Source organism: Rhipicephalus sanguineus, chromosome 6 (genome assembly GCF_013339695.2).
Source record: "Rhipicephalus sanguineus isolate Rsan-2018 chromosome 6, BIME_Rsan_1.4, whole genome shotgun sequence".
Taxonomy (NCBI): domain Eukaryota; kingdom Metazoa; phylum Arthropoda; class Arachnida; order Ixodida; family Ixodidae; genus Rhipicephalus; species Rhipicephalus sanguineus.
The window spans coordinates 101,762,091-101,784,644 of record NC_051181.1 but is presented as its reverse complement, the minus strand read 5'-3'; the positions used below and the strand labels follow the sequence as shown (position 1 = coordinate 101,784,644).

General features: G+C 42.5%; 1 protein-coding gene across 1 annotated transcript; it reads right to left on the bottom strand.

The window, feature by feature from the left end:
• Positions 1–968: 968 nt before the first annotated feature.
• LOC119396048 (succinate-semialdehyde dehydrogenase, mitochondrial-like) lies at positions 969–22,014 on the bottom strand. The gene is given in 14 exon segments (XM_049416886.1): positions 969–1,173; positions 2,904–2,949; positions 3,924–4,106; positions 8,206–8,364; positions 11,047–11,190; positions 11,980–12,015; positions 12,017–12,097; positions 12,099–12,125; positions 12,127–12,243; positions 14,682–14,852; positions 15,947–16,030; positions 20,958–21,080; positions 21,391–21,519; positions 21,853–22,014. Coding segments are annotated over 12 exon segments (1,278 nt in total). The 5' UTR covers positions 21,886–22,014; the 3' UTR covers positions 969–1,173; positions 2,904–2,949; positions 3,924–3,932.
• Positions 22,015–22,554: the final 540 nt, after the last annotated feature.

Sequence of the window (22,554 nt, the reverse complement as noted above, 5' to 3'; positions counted from 1 at the left end):
GTGTATTTAGAAAACGTGGAGCAGTTTATTATTGCGCGTGTTGGTTTGAATTTGCAATGCACACGCTGCAAGCGATCATGGCAGAGTACACAAACTAAGCCAAAAAGCAGTTGCTTTGACAATTTGGTGGATGGCAATTTTTTCACTGCATAAATCTTTACCCCCTGAATATATTTACTGATGCTACCTAGTTCACACATGGCGCATTTTTTTTTTCAAAAAAGAAATATTTATTGCACTGGAAGACAATTCAGGAAAAAAATCCTGTCCATCAAATATGACAATATTTCTCGAGTACAATCACAATCACTTTGCTTAGATAAACACATACAGTCATGGAATGACTTCTAATCATACACGTGCTATGTAGCAGGCTGTTTTATAATTAAGCATAGGAGTGATACAGAACCATGTATGAGCCCAAAATGCACACAGAGAAAAGCCAGGTGCTTGAGTCTAAACAACCTGCAACACTACTACAGCAAATCTACAATGTAAAAAGGAGCACTTAATCCATCAATAAAGCAAATATAAATGCAACATTTCTTCACATTTATAAAAAAAGGCTGATATAGTCAATTAGACGTATACATTTGTACATAAGAGATTTGACTGTTCGTCTTTATGGCATATCTCAGCAACAATGTATGATGAAATACGAACTACATGTCCCATTAACAGCAGCCCATACCACACAATGTGCATGCACCGGGGTACACTTGAGGTTCAAAGACTTCACCCGAGGCTCCCTATATCATTTCACTGTATCTCAGTCTGTTCAGGGGCATAGCTAATGACTAAGTAGCAGCACAATCTCCAACTGCTACACGAAGCAACAATACTGGCCCTTCCAGCAAATACAGGGACAGCATGCTTTTTAACACTCTATCCTATTCTCAGAGTGCTGCAAGCTCATACATGGTCCCCGTGCTGCAAGGTGATCCTAAACAAGTCATTCACACATTCACTCTAATCCACCGAAACAGATGTATTTGATCTGTGTAAATTCGTCGAGTCCATAGCGTGACCCCTCGCGGCCGAGTCCGGACTCCTTGACACCACCGAACGCTGCCTCGGCGCACGATATTATGCCTTCGTTGACACCCACCATGCCCACTTCGAGTGCTTTGGCAACTCGCCAGCCCTGTGCGATGCTCTCTGTGTAAAAGTAGCCTGAAAGAAAAAAAAAAGAACACATTGTTTCAGCTGTGACTTTCGTGTACAATGCTGGCAGCTCATTCAAGAAGAAATACAGCTACTTAATGAACATCTATTTGAAAGACAACAGTGCAGATTACTAAGGTTATGGCAAACAACTCTTTAGAAAAATGCTGCCTCTAATGATGCCATTAGTGTCAAGCTTAAACATGACTGCATACTTTCTTCAATAAAAACTTTCATTTGTATAAATACTATACCGCTCTGACAGTCAGCTTCATAGTAATCCAGTTTGAGTTAGATTTACCCAGTTAACGAACACATTATGTTAACAATGCAAAACAATTTTATGTTGAGCCAGACCAGTTTTGAATAAAGTTCACTCCCCTCTCCTCTTGGAGTCCACAAGGAAGCAGGCAATGCCAATGCCATAGGTTTAACAAACGCTTTAGATAAGCTCAAATGTGCTGAAAAGATTAATAATAAAATTTAGCTATCAGACAGCTATAGCACCTTGTTCATGTAACCATATCCACAGTTCAACGCTGTTGCACTGCACACATAGCTTTCTGAGTCTATTTCAAAGTGAGCCAGCCAAAAATTGGCAGTGTACTCAGTTATGTTCTCTTCAAGACTGAGGATTAACAAAACAAGGCTACATATCACTGCATACAGTAGTAATGCTGCATGCCTTTAAGAGTCAATTTACTTGTACCACCATATTTTCTGGACTTACTGTTCCAAGTTCATAAATACATTTACTATAAGAAGGAGGCCAGCACTCTGTTGGCTGAAGCCGTCATGTGCATCATGCTGTGACATGACATGGAACTGAAGTGAAATTTCACGTTCAGAGCTTGCGCACACGACATATAATACATGACTTGCCCTTGCATGGATGACATGCAAGCCCATGCGTCTGTAGCATGTGCAAGATGAGATTTTAGAGTGCAATTGTATGAAGCACGTAAGGAGGCTTGCCAGCAACAATCTGAAGTTCCACGTCACAGTGCTTGGTGAATGCATTGCAGTAACGTATGAAAAAAGGATGCCCAACTTTCGCTCCCTTTGCGAGCCGTATACAGCAACTTTCATCTGCGATCACAACACTTCTCCTCTGCCAGTTTTTATCACCGAGGAATACCGCTAATTGGTTGGTACATGTGTAGGTTAAATTCCTTCTATTAGTTAGGCAAAGGCTACCACGACATTGACATACCGCATGATATCTCTTAGTCTGAGGTGTATGCTACAGGACAACAGCATTCGTTTAGAGTAACAGCCTTTTTTTGTGAATAAACACGAAATAGCTGTTTCAGACATAACGCTCCTTTTTTTTCGTTGAATCGTTGTGAAATGGAGTCAACTTTTTGGTGATGTTGCAACAATAAGATCTATTGCCGTCACTTGAGAAACACTTAATTCAATTTAACTTGCACCGCTGTTCATGGTATTGTAGTGCCTTTTTGCTTTTAAGAAATTATGTTATTAATCAATTTCTTTTCATGCACCATTCATTTTTGTGTGTTTTGTGCCTTGTTCCGTGTAAAAAGCTGTCATGCTCCACTCTTGTATGATTCCTCTGAGATGACAGTATTAATAAATAAACGAACGATTACAGAATTAAAGCAAGGTGCAGCGACATTCTGTGGCAAAAGCCTGTGCTACATTTATAGACTTCCATCACGTATACATAATGTTGAAGGCAATGTCACTCTTTGCTGTAGCTTCGGAGTCTCCATTACCTGCCAGTCCAACCCTGGTGGAGTTTGCGAGCTCCACGGCCTCTTCCTCGTCTTGAACCTAATTGGTAACAAACAAAGAAAAGAAAAATCAAACGAAGTTACACAGTTACGGAACTTGTATTACCAGCCGACTCCCTATTTTACCAAAACAAATGAAGAAAATTTCTTAAATTTTACGAGCAAACTTCAATTGCCTAGTGATAAGCGACTGAGCACGAAGTATTCACAAGCTTGATTCTTAGAAGTAAATTTGGCATGGCTTGCAGCATAGCATAATCTTGTATGGGTGTAGCATAGTTTTGTATGTAACGGCTTGTGGCGTGGCGTAATCGCGGAATGGCTTGTAGCGTAGTGCAGCTTGGAACAAAAGCACCAAAATAAACGACAAATGGACACAAGTGCTTCTTGTGTTCTTGTTTCCCACAGCGTTACGCTACAAGCCATTGCATGATCACAAACTAACAGTACGTACCATCACCAACAATGGGTTAACGCCTGTAAAACTTCATTTGTGCAGCTTCATTTATGCTCTTTGCCAAGTCAAGCCGAAGCTGCTATGCTCTGTTATTCCTACAGTAGCCCTAAAGGAATTTGCATAGGTGGTAGCATTAAGCCACTCCACTGCGGCCATACAGCATTCTTGCTTCCGTGTTTGTAGGTGAAAATTCTATTTTTGGCCTAAATGATCTCGTGACAATGTAAAAACGCTTTTGAACGCCACTGTAGGTGCATGTCAAGGAAACCCAGGCGGTCTAAATGAATCAAAACGGCAAGTTGGGCGAGTTGGTAGTTGACCATCGTTTGCTGAGGGCAGCGCGACCCGGACTGAGGACGTGTCTCTCAGTCCTCAGTCCGGGTCGCGCTGCCCTCAGCAAACGATGGTCTAAGTGAAGTTAGAGCCTGCTGCTAGCCTGCTACACCATCTTTTACAGCTTCAAGACGTCAGCCCAGCCTCTCCCAGTATAAAAATAAGATAGTGAGGTTACGTTCTCCTCCAGCCAATCACACGAAACTTCAAACAGGGCATTCTCACTTGATCACCGAGGCCACAGGACCAAATGTCTCCTCCGCGCAGACCAGCATGCTCCTGTTAACGTTGGTGACGAGTGTCGGTTCGAAGAAGTTCCCTCCGAGTGCGTGTCGCTTTCCTCCTACGACCACCTTGGCTCCTTTCTTGATGGCATCTGCCACGTGCTGCTCCACCTGCAAGTTTTAAAGAGGAATGCCCAGTGCGTAACTTGAGAACTCTGCGAGAGCTTTGTCTGCAGGGACTTTCATTTGAGAGGGGGAGGGCATGTCTCGAAAACCAGTAATCCAACTAACCCCTTTCGATGCTGTGTTTATACATGGTGTGCCAGTATCAAAAGAAACAATAGATTTCTCCAACTTTCCTTCTTTCGGTATAACAGCAAATAAAGTACCACAATTTAGACTCAACACATAAGAGCTACACGGCTCACATTATTAAACCGATGCTTTCTATGCCTGCACCAATTCACTTACACTCAAACCTCGTTATGACGAGCACGGATATAACGAATTATCGGTTATAACGAAGTAGATGAATAGTCTTGTCATATAGATACAGTGTTACCAATAAACGTTTATAACGAATTTTTGGATATAACGAAGTTATTTTCGCGGCAGATGTGACGGTTATAATGAGGTCTGACTGTATCACAATCTCCCACATACGTATCGAATCATCCCAAGCTTTACTGCGACAGCAGTAAGCGTATAAATTGGGTGTTTGCTTTGTGTGACCATTAATTTGTCCATGTTATTATAATGAAATCAACCATTTTTGTCATCGACGACACGCAAAAAATTAGAGCATGCTTGTGCTTCGCCTTCGCGATAGCGTTATCGGGACCCATGCTCATCGCCTTCAACCGTGCCACGAACAAAGGAATGTTTGTGCGCGTAACAGTGGCCGTTTCAAACTATCCTAAAACATCTACTGCAAGTACAGTTGCAAAGTGCCCACTACGCCATAATTCTTCCTTTTGCAAATTGGTAAAGTACCCACTACGCATTCGTAAGGTGCCACGCGCACCTGCACGCTTTGTAATGGGTAGGCAGCTTTAAACCACCCACTCGTTGCGCAATTCACATGTTTTCACGCCTGGTGCGATCCTACGATTCTACCACACAATATTACATGTGTTAAGAAGACACCTCCCACTACATGACGTTCTTATAGCGTTTTCTTTATGAAGCAGTTTCAAGCACTGGCATGGCTCCGTGGTAGAACACTTGCTTACCACGCAGAGGGCCTGGGTTCGATTCTCACTCGAATTGAAGATTTTTTATTATTTATATATTTGCATTTACCTCAAATTTTCACTCTTGGACAACGCGGATTTTTCGCTCACAACCAATGCCGCCGCCACCAACACCAAAATTTCTGCGAAACGAGCTCTTTAAAACGCTATCGCGTTAAAACGGTTGTTGTTGCCATGCAACCTCATCATCCTTGGCTTTGATGCTGCCACTGCATGTGGAAAAACAATGCTTCTCCCCAACCACCTCCACCTTGATTTGAACCCATGCCTGCGAAACAATCCGCATTTGGGAGTTGAGTGCGCATACCAGTGAGCTACAACACAGCCACCGTGCATAGCTTGTGGCATGAATCTTTGCGCTCCACGCAGACTATGAGTGCAGGGGTGCCCTTGTATGCATTTCATAGGCCAGGACAAGCAATGCAATACTGAAGTGGATGAGGACTACATTACATGCAAACATAATGTCGACGACACAAAGAAGCCATACATGAAAATGATAGTGACGATGTTCAAACGTGGCAAATGCCTATAACAGCGGATATATACCAATGATCACACCGCTGGAGGGAGGAAGGTTACCCTTAATATGCGAATGCCGTTTCCACCAGCAAAAATGTCTGAGGAATGTGACAAAGCTTAGTTTGCACATGTATTTATGCCATGTGGTTCTTATGGGCATACTATACCAATATCATCTGCAAGTGTACAGGAAAACTTTTTCTTTAAAAATCAAATCTGGCAGACGGCACTTCATCATTTTGCATACGACATCCACTGCAGAAAATATGACCTCCGAAGTAGAAAATCCCAACCCAGGCCTTCAAAACAGCTCAGCGAGGCTGCATAGCGTGCGCTCATTAACATAGCCACTCTTGACAAAGTGCAGATATATTGCACAGTTCAAACGCATTGCTGTGGGGGACCTTCAAAGGCTAAATTGTTAGAGGAAGGATGAGGCCATATTATAAACACCAGGTACAAGACGCCAACATCGTCGATTCTTCGAAGAAAGCCAACTGTAAAAGTGTCGATAGGCAACCTTTGCGACATTATAACGTTAACTTCACCGTGGGAAAATGCTGTTTTCACTGTAAACGAGTTCACAGCTGAAGGAGTCGCTGAAATCTGCTGTCTTCTTTTTTTTTCTCAGCATCAGTTTAATTTATGTCCATTGCCGGATGAACGCTTTCCCCAGCAATTTCCAATCACACTTGTCTTGCGTCGACTGACCCCATCCTGTATGCCTGCAAATTTCTTTCTTTCTTTTTTTATATTTTCACCAATAGTACATCATCTTCAAACCGTGTTTCTATTACTAGGCCACCCATTCTGTTACTCTAATAGACAAACGGACATCTGCCGTACCTGAGGCACGGCCTGTCCAATTACATTTCTTCCTCTCAGTCGCAACTGGAGTTACGGGTGCTTCCGTTTGCTATTTTACATTATTTTCTTCGATGCACCATAAAAGTGTCCCCCACATACGCATAGACAGATAGTGAAGTAGAGTTTCTTGAAAGACTCCGCAGCATCATAAACTAAAATGCAAAAGCAAACATTCAGGTTTCAATAGAAATATGCATAATTTTCTTTCCAGCTCATATTGTCCGAGAAGTAGATGAACAGTACTTAGAACCTGGACCTGTGCTTACACATGAGCAAAAAAAATAGTGCCACATGTGTTTCCTCACACTAAATGTGATCAGCATTGTGGCTTACTTGCGCTGCAGTGCAAGATTTGCTTATCATGTCTGAGCGCTCATGAATCGCAAAATGTTGTAGTCACTTGTTGGCAGACAGGCTTGTCCTAGTCAGAATGCAATTGTAAGAAACAACTACTGTAGCTGTTTTCAAACTTTTGTTATGTATGTATTCTAATGGTATGACTTAGTTCACTCGATAAATGTGTTTCCTTTCCGGTCGGTTGTTTTGTCTGTCCACTGGCACTCACCAGTATCACGTGACAGTGCATGTTCACATGAACATGAGTGCATGCAGCCAGGGAAAAATTCACAGTCAGCAATCAACTTTTGAGACATGCCTGATGATTTGGGTACCTTTGCAGTGCCGTCACATGCCCCATAACGCGTGAGGACATCTGAAATTTCAGACGGCGAAGCCCTTTGCCATCCGATTTTACGGATGTTTTGCCATGATTGCAGGTTTTACACTCCAATAATCGAAGTCACCACCATCACAACGTTGATTATCTCGCAGTGCCGAACTAACGCTGACAAATCCACCGACAGCTGTAGTGCTTTCCAAAGTCGGCTACGCCACCATGCAGAAGTGTTTTGTGGTCAAACATATGCAACATATGTATTGAGGTGAAGCATACCAAGAATGGAAAGGGGCCTCTTTTGCAGGACAAAGAGTATGTGTTCCTTATAAACACGTGTGGACCTGCCATTTTATGTTGGAGTACAAGCACTAAAATGCGTGATAGGTGCAGTGCCAAACCTTAAGAGCTATTTCGTACAAGCCCTTTTGGAAGCAGTAAAAAGGCATGCAGTAGTGTTTTCTTGTTCTTTTTCTGACTGCTTTATTTTTTCGGATGATTTCTTGGTACATAGGGATGTCAGAAACATTCGACACTGAACGTTAAGTGATGGGCAGGGACAACAGATTTCAGAGATGCAATCTATTTATCTGGGCAAGCTAGAGCCTGAACAATGTAGGAATAAACCGGCCAATGGGGTTTGCAGCTAAGGCTAGCAAGAGCTAGATCAAATGGTACAGAGAAAACACACTTGCTTCTGTTTTTAAGACTACCATGACACATTCTCCTTAATAAAACCAGCGGTTATTGCAGCAACTTCAAAACTACGGCAAACATTGCAATACATTTTTTTATACATTCTCACACTTCTCCTTTTGTAGCATAAATTTAATTTTTTTACATCAAATGCCACAATTTTTTTTTCATTTTCAGAGCTATGTTAGGATGGAGTCCTCCACCTTTTGAGGGTGGAGCACGTTTTTTTTTGTTTTTTGTAACGAGTGCGAGCTCTCACTTTTTCAACTGCCTTGGAGTTGATGAGTGGGCCAAGGGTGGTGTCTGGGTTGAATCCATCACCAATCTTCATCCTCTGCTGAATGGCCTCCGTAAGGGCAGCAACGAATTTGTCGTGGATGCCCTCTTGGACGAGAATCCTGTTGGCGCTTACACACGTCTGCGAAATCACAATTTCAGAAGTTACCTCGAGCCCAGCAAGTACATGTGCTCACGAACAGGTGAATACACATGGGTACAGGTGAATACGCAGCAGTTCAATATCCAATGTCCATGCCACTAATTAAAACATCTTGGAAAGTTACAGTGACATAATAAGCATGCTCAATTGCGTAGCTTGAATCAGTGGTTAGTTGTGAACATTTTTGTTAGCTCACACACACGCACACACTGACAGGAAAACCCACAAACAGACTAACTGGTGCCTGAACGAAATACCTGGCACATACATTTCAAAGCTCTCGCGCTTGCAATAGATGGCAATATATCGCCTATTAAATGAGTGCTAACTAACACTCGAGAACATTTTGTTACTACTGTATTTGGATGTACATTTTTCTACATAACAAATACATGGCTAAATTTGATCACATACAGCCAAGATAAGTTTGCCATAGTATTATTTTTAAACACAAATAAACAGATCGGATGTGCAGTGACTGCCAGGAATGAAAGGAGCTTCACTTTCCTTTATCCAAATGTTTCCATACAATAACATACTTATTAAATTATCATATTACATTCAGAAATAATACAATTAATCTTGCATTATAATTAGAGCTGTACGAATAGCAAAATTTTGGGTGCGAAGCGAATTTGAATATTGAAATGTGAGTGCGAATCGAATCGAATATTTTTTGAATATTTCTCAAATATTTCTAGAATATTTCTCGAATACTTCGAAGCAAAATTGCAGAAAAAAAAGTTAGAAAGGATTCCTAAGCATATTCTTATGAGATAGCAACATCAAAGTGTTTTTTTTTGCTAGTAGGTTGATGAAGCACTGGTGGGGTGGTGTTTCATAGTTGTGTTATCAAGAATGAGGAAATGTAGAGGCCGAATTGCATTTATGTACACTGATTTGGTGCAACCAAAGTGTTGCCGACAACACTTTACACGTGATAGGCGAAGATGCCATTTCCTCAGCCTCTCCTCCTCTTTCAACTTCTGTGGAAGCCCAAATGATGTGGCGGACAAGGGTGTGCTCCCTTCAAGTCCGGAGTTCCAAATCTGCCCTGTAGACGTCAATATATAACATCTGAAATTTTGGATGCCAAAAAGCCTCGGCTTCCGATTTTTCGGACTTCCTGCCCAAATTTCAGGTCCGAACAGCATTAATTGAGCCCCACCTCTGCCACAGCCTTTCATCTCCATGTTGGAACATGCGTTTCTTGAGTTAGTAAATTTGCGACCTTAGTGGGCTTCAAGCGTACATTGCCATCGGGCGTCAACAGCAATATCATACGACTTCGTGGTTTTAGAGAGCCACCATTACCCCCACCTCTGCCACAGTGGGTGCATCTTTCGAAAAATCTCCATGTTGGTTTAAACATGCTACCCATTACATAAGGCACACACCTTTGCGCGCATTCTGTTAAACACTGAGTGTTCGAACTGCGCACTAGGAACAGAAATCGCTTGCGTTCAACTCTTAAAGGCGAAGCTTAGGCGTCCCCCAATTTTTTCTTGAGTTAATACACTTGCGACCGTAGCAGAGCATGAAAGGCAGCTTTGCCGCAATATCGCAGTGTGATGAGGTGAAGCACATTGAAAATCTAGGGACCACTTTCAACCGGACATTGACTGTCTCTTGGCAAAGTTCGACCGTAGCGGAGCGTGAAAGGCAGCTTTGCCGCAATACCGAGCTGTAATGAGGTGAAGAATATTAAAAAATCTAAGGACCACTTCCAATCGGACGTTGGCTGTCTAGCAAAGTTCGACCAGTAACAGAGCTTGAAAGACAGCTTTGTCGCAATACGAGAGTGTAATGAGGTGAAGCATATTAAAAATCTGAAGGGGTCACTTTGAATCGGGCGTTGACTGTATTTGTTTTTGGGAAGTTCGAATAGGTTCGAATAGTAAAATTCCAGTGCGAGTCGAATCGAATAGCAAACACTATTCGAAAAATATTCAAAATTTCGAATATTCGCACACCCCTAATTATAATTGCATCTCAGCAGGGCTGTAACTTGGGGGTTCTGACACCCCCCGAAATTTTTTCATGCTTTAACTTTTCGGATGACACTAAAATACTTGCACGCCTTCACAGCGACCACCAGCTGCAAAAGTTGGCCATTCTACACACAAACACGCCCCGAAAAAAATTCCTGGGTACGGCCCTGCATCTAAGTATCATGCAACGAAACCAAACTGCCACTATGCTGTACGCATTCCCTTGGGTGACATCTGAGTTTTGTGAAATGTTCAGAGATCGCTAGATCAAAATGTGTCCACATCGACACAGTGAAACAATGTAAAAGTGCTGTGCTATCCTTTTCACTGTATGCAGCGTGGCGCAAAAAGATTCCTACACATTAGACACATCTTCTTGCGAGAAAATAAGAACACTCGTACAGATCGAATTCTTGGCTTTCACTCATCGATTGTACACTTTTGGGGCTATACATGCCAAAAACCTAAATCCAAGTAAACAGGTGTTTTTCATTTTCTACCGTATTGGAATGCCACGGCCGTGGCTGTAAATTGAATCGATGTCCTCAAGCTTAGGAACACGACACCCGAGCCACGCAAGCTACCACGGCAGGTGGTCATCCCTGTGTTGTGATTATCTGCTTTGCAATTCAAATTTCTAGTACTCCAAGTTGGCAGTAACCTAGCTCACCTGGCCGGTGTTCCTGAACTTGCAAGCTAGGGCTCCGTTGACGGCCTTCTCCAGGTTGGCAGTGTCGAAGACGATGAACGGGGCGTTGCCCCCGAGTTCCAGCGACACTTTCTTCACGCTGTCAGCGCACTGGGCAAGTAGAAGCTGTGGGGGAAAAAAAAAGGTAAGCGCTTTGTAAAACATGCTCCACTGTTCTCACTGACCGAACAAAATACAGCAGACTTTCAGTAAACGGAAATCTCTTAAACGAAACTGCTGCTTCAATGAAACAACTGACTCTGATATGATTGGTTTTGTGCATGAATTCTGCACCCCTGTTCATCTCTTAGTCAACGGAACTCCTGTTAAATAGAACACATTTTCCTGGCCCCGTCAGGTTCCGTTTAACTAGATTCTACAGTATTACTTTCTAGATGTACACGGTTACTAGGATTTGAGAATACAAGGTACATACGTCGTTCACGTGGAATTGATAGTATGCAGCCTTACGAAGATGATTATATGGAGGAATGTGCAGATGTGAAGTAAAATACAGAATTAAAGAAAAAGGCAGTTAACTAGGAGAGGAAAGGAAGGTATATCTGAAATTCTGGTTGAGATAAAGAGGAAGAAATAGAGTCGGTTAGCACATATCGTAAGGTGTATAGCAGATAAATAGTCTATCCGAGCAACAGAATGGGTGCCAAGAGAAGGAAAGAAGAGTGGAGGATAGAGGACAGTAAGTTGTTGTGATTCAATTGCAAGCTAGTGGTTGCAGAGAGTGGTAAGTGCAGATTGCTGGGATGGGCCTCTGTCTCGCAGTCGACATAAATTGGCATGATAACGACGATCATCACGGGAACTCAATCAGTCAATCAATCAAAAACAATGAAGTCATAGCGAGTAATCATTTAGGCCTGCTACGCATCTCGTTAACATCAGCGCTTGCGTCACCTTGCCCACAGCTGAGGATCCGGTGAAGGAGAGAGCAGTGGATCTGGTGGTGCTCGCACAGGGCCCGGCCGACTCCCGGAGTGGTCTTCTCCGAGCTGGGCAACACATTCACCGTGCCCTGGAGGGAAGCCGGCTTCGTGTGCCAAGCTGTGCCAGGGCTAACGCCGAGAGCGGGGTCTCCGGTGCAGGCTTGATGATGCACGTGCAGCCCGCCGCCAGGGCGGCGCCAATCTTGCGGGTGATCATGGCATTGGGGAAGTTCCACTGCAGCAAGTGTGTTTGAATTATGTTGCATTTTTGGTATCACAGAAGGCAGTTCTGTTGGTGTGAGGTGGGATGGAGGTCAAAATTTCAGGGCTGCAGCTGCCCCATATGGAAGGGGTAATTTACTAAACCAGCTCAAATCACTGTTACACCTTAGGTGATGAAAAATCCTTAGAACACGGAATGTCGCTGCAGCCAACATTTCGACAAGCGGACTTGTCTTCCTTAAAGGGCCCCTCACCAGGTTTGACAATTTTGAGCTGACGAGCGCAATGCATACACCGGGCGTTCACGATCACGTCTGCCAAAATTTGCAACGCTACGCGCCGCGGAAATGGGTCAAATTTCAAGGTGAACGCTGCTTGCCCTTCCTCTCGCGGGCGCGCGCTTTAGAGAATGAGGGGATGACGTACATGAGAAAATGGCCCTACGTAGATGGTAGTCCTGCGACGTCGCTCCTCTACGTAGACGACTGTGCTCTGACGTCGCCAACAGTAGCACGTGACACTACGATAATTATTTGACACGACATGTGTAGTTTGTGTAATTTGTTGCTTGAATAGATTAATAAAAGTTGAGAGAAATAATGAGACACACAAAAGGAATGTGTGCATCTTTTTCATTTTTTTTTCGTGAATTGCAGCGAGATGCAGGGCTAATGTGCCTCCCTTTCCCATGCGTTCGTGCCCCGCGGTTAGGCGCATCGAGCAGACGCCAGCCCTGGAAACGAAAGTAATGTTCTGGCGGCTTTTGTTCGAGCACTCCATTATGCTCATTTATTTCTACCGCGTCCAATTTAAACGTTACTGCGGCACTGGCTCGTGATACGGCTACTCCTGTGCCCGTACAAATGTCTCACACACTTTTCACGTGCCGGTCCCGCAAGAAGAACAAGCAGTACCTTGTCTCTTAAGGCTGCAACAACCTTGAAGAACCATATTTGGGTTGTTACCTTAAGAGTCATCGGTGATTGTTGACAACAATTTACCACTGATTACAGACAGCATGCACGTGTTATGCCACAGTAACTGAAAGTGTATTTTCGCTGGGGCAGTGCCAATGGGGCCCCCCCATATACATCATCTTTTCGCCTGTATAAGCTCCATTTCTAGCAAAAATGATCTGTACATCTCGGAATGCTAAAATCAATCGCTTTAGTGTGATTTCGTATTTCTTAAACAGGAAAGGTTATTTTATTAATTATATCTGTAAACAAAACTGGTCATTGGTTAAAGGAATGCATGAAGCAGGTGTGCACAAAACGAACACGTTCTTAAGGAAAATAACAACATAAGAACAAATGTCAGCAGTGAAGTAGAAATTACAAAAAATGAATATGTAGAGAACAGTCCCATAGTAGTGAAGGAACTGCGATCCCATGTGCATGGTGACAACAATCATTCAAATTAAAGCAACACTGATAACAAAAGTAAATTATAAAGTCCTGTTGTATTCTATAATATACAAAGAAAAGAAAAAAAAATTTTAATTGACTCAACCTTGCAGGAAATTTTTTACATATATATGTACGATAACCTTTGGAACTGCAAGAAAAATATTCACTACCACGGCCTGATGCTGCTGACATGGCATGACAGAAAAATATACAGCCAGACCTCGTAGAAATGCAGCATCTAACACAACAATTTGTTATAAATGTCTGCTGCTGTCAATGTCACTATACCAAGACTTATCATTACTTAGTACATCATTAAAAATGATAGTTCGTTATGTTGAAGTCCGTCTTACGCTCATGTGATCCAATGATACAATGATGCAGTGAGAATAGCAGTTGGCAATGAGGGTATACGCAAAAGAGCTATGCCCAATCCATCCACCAGACACTGCAAGCCGACAGAAGTAAAATCCACAATACACACATTGGGCTTTTTGTTGTCTTTCAATGCGCATGCATTTAAACTATTAAGTAAAAAATCACTGCGAAAGGGCTTTTGTCTTTCGATATGTATCATGCTGGATGCCACTATGTGTTCTGTGCAAAGTAATACAGACTAAATATTAACATGCAGCTAACAGATGACAGCGCATTAAATGACTACACAGTCAGTGTATTGTAGCAGCAAACGTGCCTTTCAAGAAGAAATTAAATTTATATTATAGGGCAATTATTACCACAGAAATTGTGTCGTCTCGTACGTATATGCACGTGCATGCATCTGTCTTCTCTTATCACTATGCTAACTGACTACACTATCCTTCTGCTGGCACCAACTACATGTAACTGCACCACTAATCAATTATCTTCCCACATTTCAACAGCTCACTGCTCTAGTGTTTGACAATGATTTATCAGTGCTCAAAGGTTGGCAGGGTAAACCTGTTCATGAGCTGGCTCTTTTTGGCATGCAAGAAAGCGCCGAAAAAAGCAAAATACTTGGGAAACACAGAGCACACGAGGTAAGCAAAGTGAGACGCACTGGAGTGATGATGCCTGTGACGCCCACTGGCTGCTTGATGAAAACCATCTCCCTTCCCTTCACAGGGGCTGGCACGTAATCACCATACATCCGCCGGGCTTCTGCAGCGAACCACTCGAGAAACGAGGCCCCGTACACGACCTCCGACCGGGATTCCACCATTGGCTTGCCCTGCAGAAGGCAGGGGAGAATGCAAAGTAGTTGCGCTGCTGTTTTGTTACGTACCGTTGAGTTGCTGTCAACTCCTGGTTTGTGACATCTTGAGCATGTGAACACCGATGAAATCTGTTGGATGGGCCAATGGCAGGATATTTTCCACTCTTGGTTTTCCTTTTTTTAAAATTTATTTTTGCATTAATATGATTGTGCTCAACATTGTAACTCTGTATACATTACATATTGTGAGTCTGCATAAACTATAGGGTCAATCAATGCCTCAACTTCGTGTATTTCTGCCAGGTGTATTAAATTTAAATTGCCTTTAACTTAAGCTCATGGCCAAGGGGGGTAGCTGCCCCCTAAAATTTTAACTTGACCCCCCTTTGCTTCTTGGAGTATAGCTATATATTTCCCTCAAGGGCACCCCTGCCTCCTGGAGGAGCTTGTACTGTAGTTGCACCCCAATCTTAAGCCTATAATTCCAGTTCCTTCATTAACTTATAATTTACTAATGGAGACATTTAAAAGCTAGACCTGGACTCATGAAAAGGTGGGAAACATGGGAAAGTGAAGCTCCAAATTTCAAAGAATGTAGAGTTCTTTGAACACACTTAATTAGGGCTAGCGTACATGTCATTTTTCCATTCCACCCACATCAGTACATAGCTGCTTTAGCAAGCAGTCGAACCTGCAGCCTATTCTTCATCAGCAGAACATGCAATAAACTGCAATGGAAACTTGCGGTCATGGCTACGATCAGTGCTGACTAGCACTCCCAGGTTTAAATGCACAGATATACTCAATGAAGTGGACGGGAGGGAATGACCGCCGCCATAGCTTATTTGGTAGAGCATCGGATGCGCTATTCAAAGGTTGCGGTTCGGTCACTGCCTGCGGCAACTAATCTTTTCATCCGCTTTACTTTCTTCACATTTACATCATGATTACTACAAATAATATCCCCTATACTTTCTCTTTCTTGTCTGTTAGTTCTAATTAATGTTGTGTCTAGCAAAGAAAAACGAGCCCTTAAAATTCCCCTTCTTTCGTTAATGGGTATGCAAGAGAGATGTCAGCAAAAGAAAGTTTCAAGATATGCGTCGTACATTTTCGGCAGTCATGAGCTTGGCGAGGTCCTCAGCATGCTTGTTCTGCAACTCGTAAAACTTGAGCAGCATTGCCGACCGCTCCTGCAAAAATGCAAGATTGAAACAAGACGATGAAGGTGGGCACTGTTACATTTTGGATTTATACGAAGAGGTGGAGCCGAGAAAAAGTCAGTGCAACATATAGGCATTGCAGCATGGTTTAAATAGGGGAGGCTCTGATACCTTCATATGCAACGAATTCAGTAGTGACTTTAACGGCAACAGCAGACAACATCGTTGAAGAATATATATATAGGTGGCAGGTAGAACAGAGGGAGATGTTGACACCAACAAGCAATTTATCAGACCAAGTAGAAAAGAGATAGAAATACTCAGCAAGCCAGAAACTAGTGTTAGTATTATAAATAGAAATGTCGAGTATGCTTGACTGTTTCAGCTAAACCACTGACTGGTTTCTACACAGATTTCACACAGAGGCCGTATTTCGTAGTGTGATCAGTTAAATTTCATATTTAAAAGCATTCTAGCTGCCTGTTTCACTTATAACTACATAAAAATTCATGTAATTTATGGCAACGCCATTCAAGAAATGTTTGGCAGTGAAATCATGGTAGCATCTGTCAATGACATTCAAAAAAATGCTTATTTCACTGCAATGAAATGGTAGTACCATCTGTCAATGCCATTGTGAAAGTGTATTCACCATGTTAAAAAACCACAAGTGGTCAAATTTAATGCAGAGTCTCCTACTACGGCGTGCCTCATAATAATAATGCGGTTTCAGCACTCGGAACCACAGAATTTGAGTTTTTTTTAACCATAGTGAAAGTTAGCATTACCATTCTGCTGAAGCAAAATTGTTGTTTTTGTCTGGTGTTGTCATGGGCCACAATGTAGTGAACACCAAGTGAAGTGAGAGCATCAGAGTAAAAAACAAAAACAAAAAAAAACCTTTGAATATGATTGATACCCCGTATGTGTGGTTTCTGCCAGTTTTTCTATAGGAATGCTCTTGACACATGATTGCACCTACTGCAGGGGTCAGTGCAGTGCTAGTGGATTGCATGTAGGCAGTAAATAAATCAAACACATATATCCCACAGGCTTAACATAAATAAAGAAACTGCGAAGCTTGAACAGTGTTCAATTTAGCCAAAAATTTATCTCACCCAGTGGAAATGTGCACTACATTCAGAAGTGTAAGAAGCACGTTATAAACAACTATCTTTCGGTGAAACTCTGGTTTTGTAAACACTTTCATGAGGTTGTGTGGTACATAGTGTTCACTGATATAAGGAGGTCGTATGTTTGTTCAGCACCACTGCACTAAATTATTCGTTCAGTATGTAGGTGTACTGTTAGGTTTATCATGTATGCACAATAAGGGCAAAGCAAGAATTAGGACACATCTGCTACTGCATTTTTTTTTTAATCTGAAGGTTTGCCCAATGACGTAAACAATTAAATATATAAGCGAAGGCCATTTCAGTGATGTATGTGGAAAGTACTTTATGGTTGGGACCATAGAGCTAAGGCATTGCAATAATGCAGCCTACCCATCAGCAAGTGACCCATATAAGCCATAACCAGACAAACTGGCCAAATATAAAGCCACAGAATAATTGCCAACATTCGAGGGTGCTGAGGGTGCCTTGCACCGTATAAAAATACTGTCTCACAACCACTCGTTCGCAGCGCACGATTCAGCCGCTGCACCAACACCTAAAAGCCTTGAAAAACCACATGTGTGTTCTCTTTCCTGCACGCTCATGCTTCACGCATGGCCTCGTTGGTGAAATGCACACCTCACAGAAACCGTAACACCGTCCTAGGTGATGGAGCAGCTGATCAGTTTCATGTTTGCGTGCCACGCGCGTAGGATCCTTTTTTTTTTCCTTCCAATAATTTCAAGTTCTTGCACGTCAGACAAATTTTTATGACAGTTACCAAATTTTAAACTTTCCGTAATTACATCTACCTTTTTTGTAAAATATGCAACCTCAATGAACTGCTGCAGATGTTACAAAATCAATGAACACTGTGCACCTTGTGTGGTGAAGATACAGTGCAATCCACTTATAATAATGTTAACAATACCTGAAAATGTGATCATTGTTACTAATTATCGCTATTTCTGGACTGGTAAAAATGCAAGAAAATTGAGAAATATGAAGAATTTTATCGTTATAAGCGATACACCGTTATATCTGGTATCGTTACAAGGTGGACTACACTGTATACAGTGTTATCAGTCAGACAGGAATATGGCTTGACGAGTTTTTTTTTGTTTTGCTTAATGCTCAAGAGAAAACCAGCGCACATATGTTATAATATCAGCTAGTGCCTACCAGCCTTGAGTGAACAAAATCCTAATTACTTTTTTTAACAGATGCATTTGCACAAATGAAACAAACGCACATTGATCATGTCACATTATTAGCACCCATTACACACACAATGGCAGTGACCGTAATGCATTAGTGAACTTTGCTGCATTAATATTGCATAAGCGTTGTGAATGGTAGCTGTGGTGTTTAATTAAAGGATGTGCACAGCTAAGGTACAGTGAGAGGCTCAACACTAATTTAGGACGGACACGGAAGTTCTCAGAATTGCAATGATAATGAATCTCACTTAAAAGATGCATGACAGCTCTTCAGAAGCATGCCTGCGTGCTTTTTATTCTTTGTTAAAGGAACAGATGGGACGAAGTAAATAAAGAATCACTGAGCACATATCTGGCTATCTGTTGTTTTTTGTTTGCGCTTTCTTTAAAACAGTAAATATAGTGCCTGTCAAGAAAGGCTTGCATACATAACTTCATCAAACACAACTTTCGGGCAGCTTCTTTGTAATTGAGTGTTCCTAGCTGTAAATAATTTGACATTTTAAAAATAACATGTGTGTTAAATCAGACATTACTGCCTGTCCTAATTGTTCGTCAAAGTTTTAAAAGGCTACCAGACAGGAAAAAGTTCAATTTTTTTTAAGCACGAACACCAGATTTTCACCCTGGCTCAAATATTTGATATAACAGAATACAACAAAGGACCCTATAATACATGAGGTCTCTCTTTCCCAAATGTGCATGTAATGAGTTAGGTACTCTCTCCACTTGAAAGGACCCAACTGGCCTCAAGTATGAACTGGACAACAAGTTTTACAAGATAACATACATGACACCTCTCCACCTCATGTGAAAACAAAAACACACATTCTGGTACAGTAACATGTGCTGGCAGGCTGGTGATGCATAGTTCATAGGTGCATAGTGCATGCATAGGTGCACAGTGCATAGGTTGGTGATGCATAGTTCATAGGTATAACAGCACAAACAGGACAGTGTCTTAGTTAAAGTCTGTTAGCTAAATAAAGTCAGCACTCTGTCCTGCGTCTTTTTTGTGTCTTGTTACGTTTGTGCTGTGATGCCAATGAACAGACTGTGGACTTTCTCTCATGCTCATTGACTGCTACATAGCAATTAGAATGATAGCAGAAGCATACACAGTTTACGAACAGTATCTGTTCACCGTATCTTCACCGAAGGTTGTGAAATGTTAAAGGTTTATACCAGGATGGTACAGAAGCTGAGGATTCACATCAAAGGTAGCAACAAAGAACTTCAGAAGAGAGCCATTAATTTTGATCAGGTGCATGGTCGTCAATCAAAAGCGACAAAACTTGGCTTTACAGATACATTGTGTTGGAGTTGTAAAATAAGGAGCCAAAGCCAAAAAAAGTGCAGAACAACAACGAAAGAATCAGCCACGTTAATTGCATTTTTTGTTTTTTACTATCGCGTAATTGTGCCTCACTAATTTGCCCCTGCATGTTAAAGTGTGTCGATACAGCTTCCTGTGTGGAGGTTGATCCTGAAGCCTCTGGAAGATTGTGTGAGCCACATGCAGCCAAATCGGTTGAAATAATAATAATATCTGGGGTTTCACTTGCCAAAACTATGATATGATTATGAGGCACGCTGTAATGGAGGGCTCCGAAAATTTCAACCGCATGGAGTTCTTTAATCTGGACTGACATCGCACAGAACACGGGCCTCTAGCTTTTAGCCTCCATCAAAATGCGACCGCCGCGGCCGGAATCGAACCCACGACTTTCAGGCCAGCAGCTGAGCACTGTAACCACTGTACCATTGTGACGGAGAGAAAGATTTATCAAAAGGGTGCACTCGATCGATACTTCACTGCAATAATGCCCTTGTGTACTCTGCAGATTTATAGTGCACGAGTTTATTGCGCGTGAAATTCCATCAATGTGCTGGGACAATTTAATCCCTACTTGCCAATAAATTTTAACGCTGTGAAAACTTTTTCTTTCTTTCTTTCTGTTCCTCAAATGCAAACTGGTGCAACGAGGGGCAACATTTCACGCATGTCGTAACAGTTCAAAATGCAAAAGATATTGCTCCTGAAGCACTAACAAAATAGGGCTTTCAATGTGCCCCCAGCAATGAGAGAAGATATGCAACCAGTGCATTTGTGTCTTACAGGGGAAGCATTTTAATTTTAAATACTGCGGCTTGGGCTATATGTGCTTCATGCTTGATGGAGGATAACAGCTAGAAGTGATGATGGTGACAGGCTATTGTGTTTATGTCACAAAAATCTGTCATTTCACACTAATTATACTCCCGGCAATTGCCCGCAGTAAATTTAGATGGCAGTTTGCGCTTATTCGTCTTCACGTGCATGTCCTTCATTCCAGTAAATTTGTACTATACCACTCCTCAAGTATTTCTGAAGGTGCGTTACGCTGCATGACATATCTAAAAGTTTGCGAAACACATATATGAAAACCATGAAGCTGCTACACAAACTTTTGGGATAGACATTGCATATGCAGTAATGTTATAGAAAAAGGCACGCGTATAATTTAATTATGACGACGCCAGCTGCAATAGGTATCACTAGTGCATGTGAGAGGCGGATTAAAGCAGCTGAGCTTTTCAGAACATACAAACTGCAGGTTTTATATATAATAATAAGTGCACCTTTGCCGTTGTCTCCTTGAATGACTTGAAGGCGACGATGGCGGCCTGGACTGCATCTTCAACATCCTCCGAGCAGCAGTCAGTGACATTGCAAATCACTTCCCCATTTGCAGGGTTGAACACCTGAAAGAGTTTAATAACTTTCGTAAGGCGGGGACATTGATCAAGTGGTATATGCGCCTACAAAGAAGGCAGATATATGTGTGGATGTCTCGCAGAATTAAACTTGCGTTGGTTAACTGTCGTGCGAACTCGTACGTGCATCGTAACCGACCTTTAATGTAGGTACAATACGCGTACAGATATCACAGAGCGTAAAATGCTGTCCCTAAATGTAAACATATCAGATATCTCTCCAAGCCCAAGTGTTTACGAACAACGGTCGCAGATGGGCTTACAGGCACGATGCATATATATATATATACATACTCACCGGGAAAGTGGCACCACTTTTTGACTGCCTCCAGCTACCATTGACGAAAGCTTTTTCGTGGGCCAGAGCATATTGATGTTGTAGTCGAACTGCCATAGTCCCGCTCGTCCGTGACACCATGACGGGCACCTAGAAACGTAAACAAGAGCGGAAACGTCACCGCACAAGGCAGGAAAACTTCTTTGCAGGAGCTGATCCCTTATCGCATTCAAGCTTATCACAGCGCAGTGCGCGCGCGCGGTAACCGAAACTTGCAACTGACGCGATCCACGTGAACATTTTAGTATTTCACGTTTACTTCGTTGCTCTTTACGGACGTACACACCGACATCGCGCCGCGATAAACCGTCAGGAATAGAGTAAACTCGCGTAAAATGTAAGAGGGTCGCCCAAAAGCGTCTGCTATCCACGGACTCGGTTGGTTTCGCCGACAGTTTACTCATATAGCAAAAAATCACGTACGAGGAACCCGGTGCTTCGAAGAAACGGCAGCATATTTCCTCTTTCGGTGGTCCGTACGCGCCCTGTTCGGGGTACCTAATCAAGACTAAACGACAGATAATAAAAACTTATTCTCGAGGTCTTCTCGCCGCCGCACGAAAGCCATGGCGCCAAACAAAAGGTAGCCTGGCTCGCCAAGCCGCTCAGCCGTATTCCTTCATGATAAAAAAAAAATCGTAAACCTGTCGTTGAAAACATAACACTGAGAACTTATATATGACTTAAACGCTAATCTGTATTGTCTTTATTGCACAAACACACGTTTATGAAGAGAAATGTTGTAATTTGTTAATTTCGTTTGGTTTCGGTTTGCAGCCGTCACGGGAGAAAGGACGACCCAGCCCACCTGCCTTCCTCTCTTCGTAAAATGATAAGCGGTTGAATGCGTCGCTGATTTCTCATATTCCGCAATCACAGCTGTCAGCATCTCGTTAGCGAAGGCGTTAACGAAAGTGTAGCACGGGTGATCGGTGAACCTGTACGTGCCAACGGCCGCCGTCTAGGAAGTGAAGAAAAAGGAAAATGCCCGACAAGAGGAAAGTCAGCCCCGTGAAAGATTTCTTCGCCGGTGGTTTCGGCGGTATTTGTCTCATATTCGCCGGCCATCCACTGGACACTATTAAGGTGAGTGGAACCGAGCACCGTACGAGCACATCGTCCAGC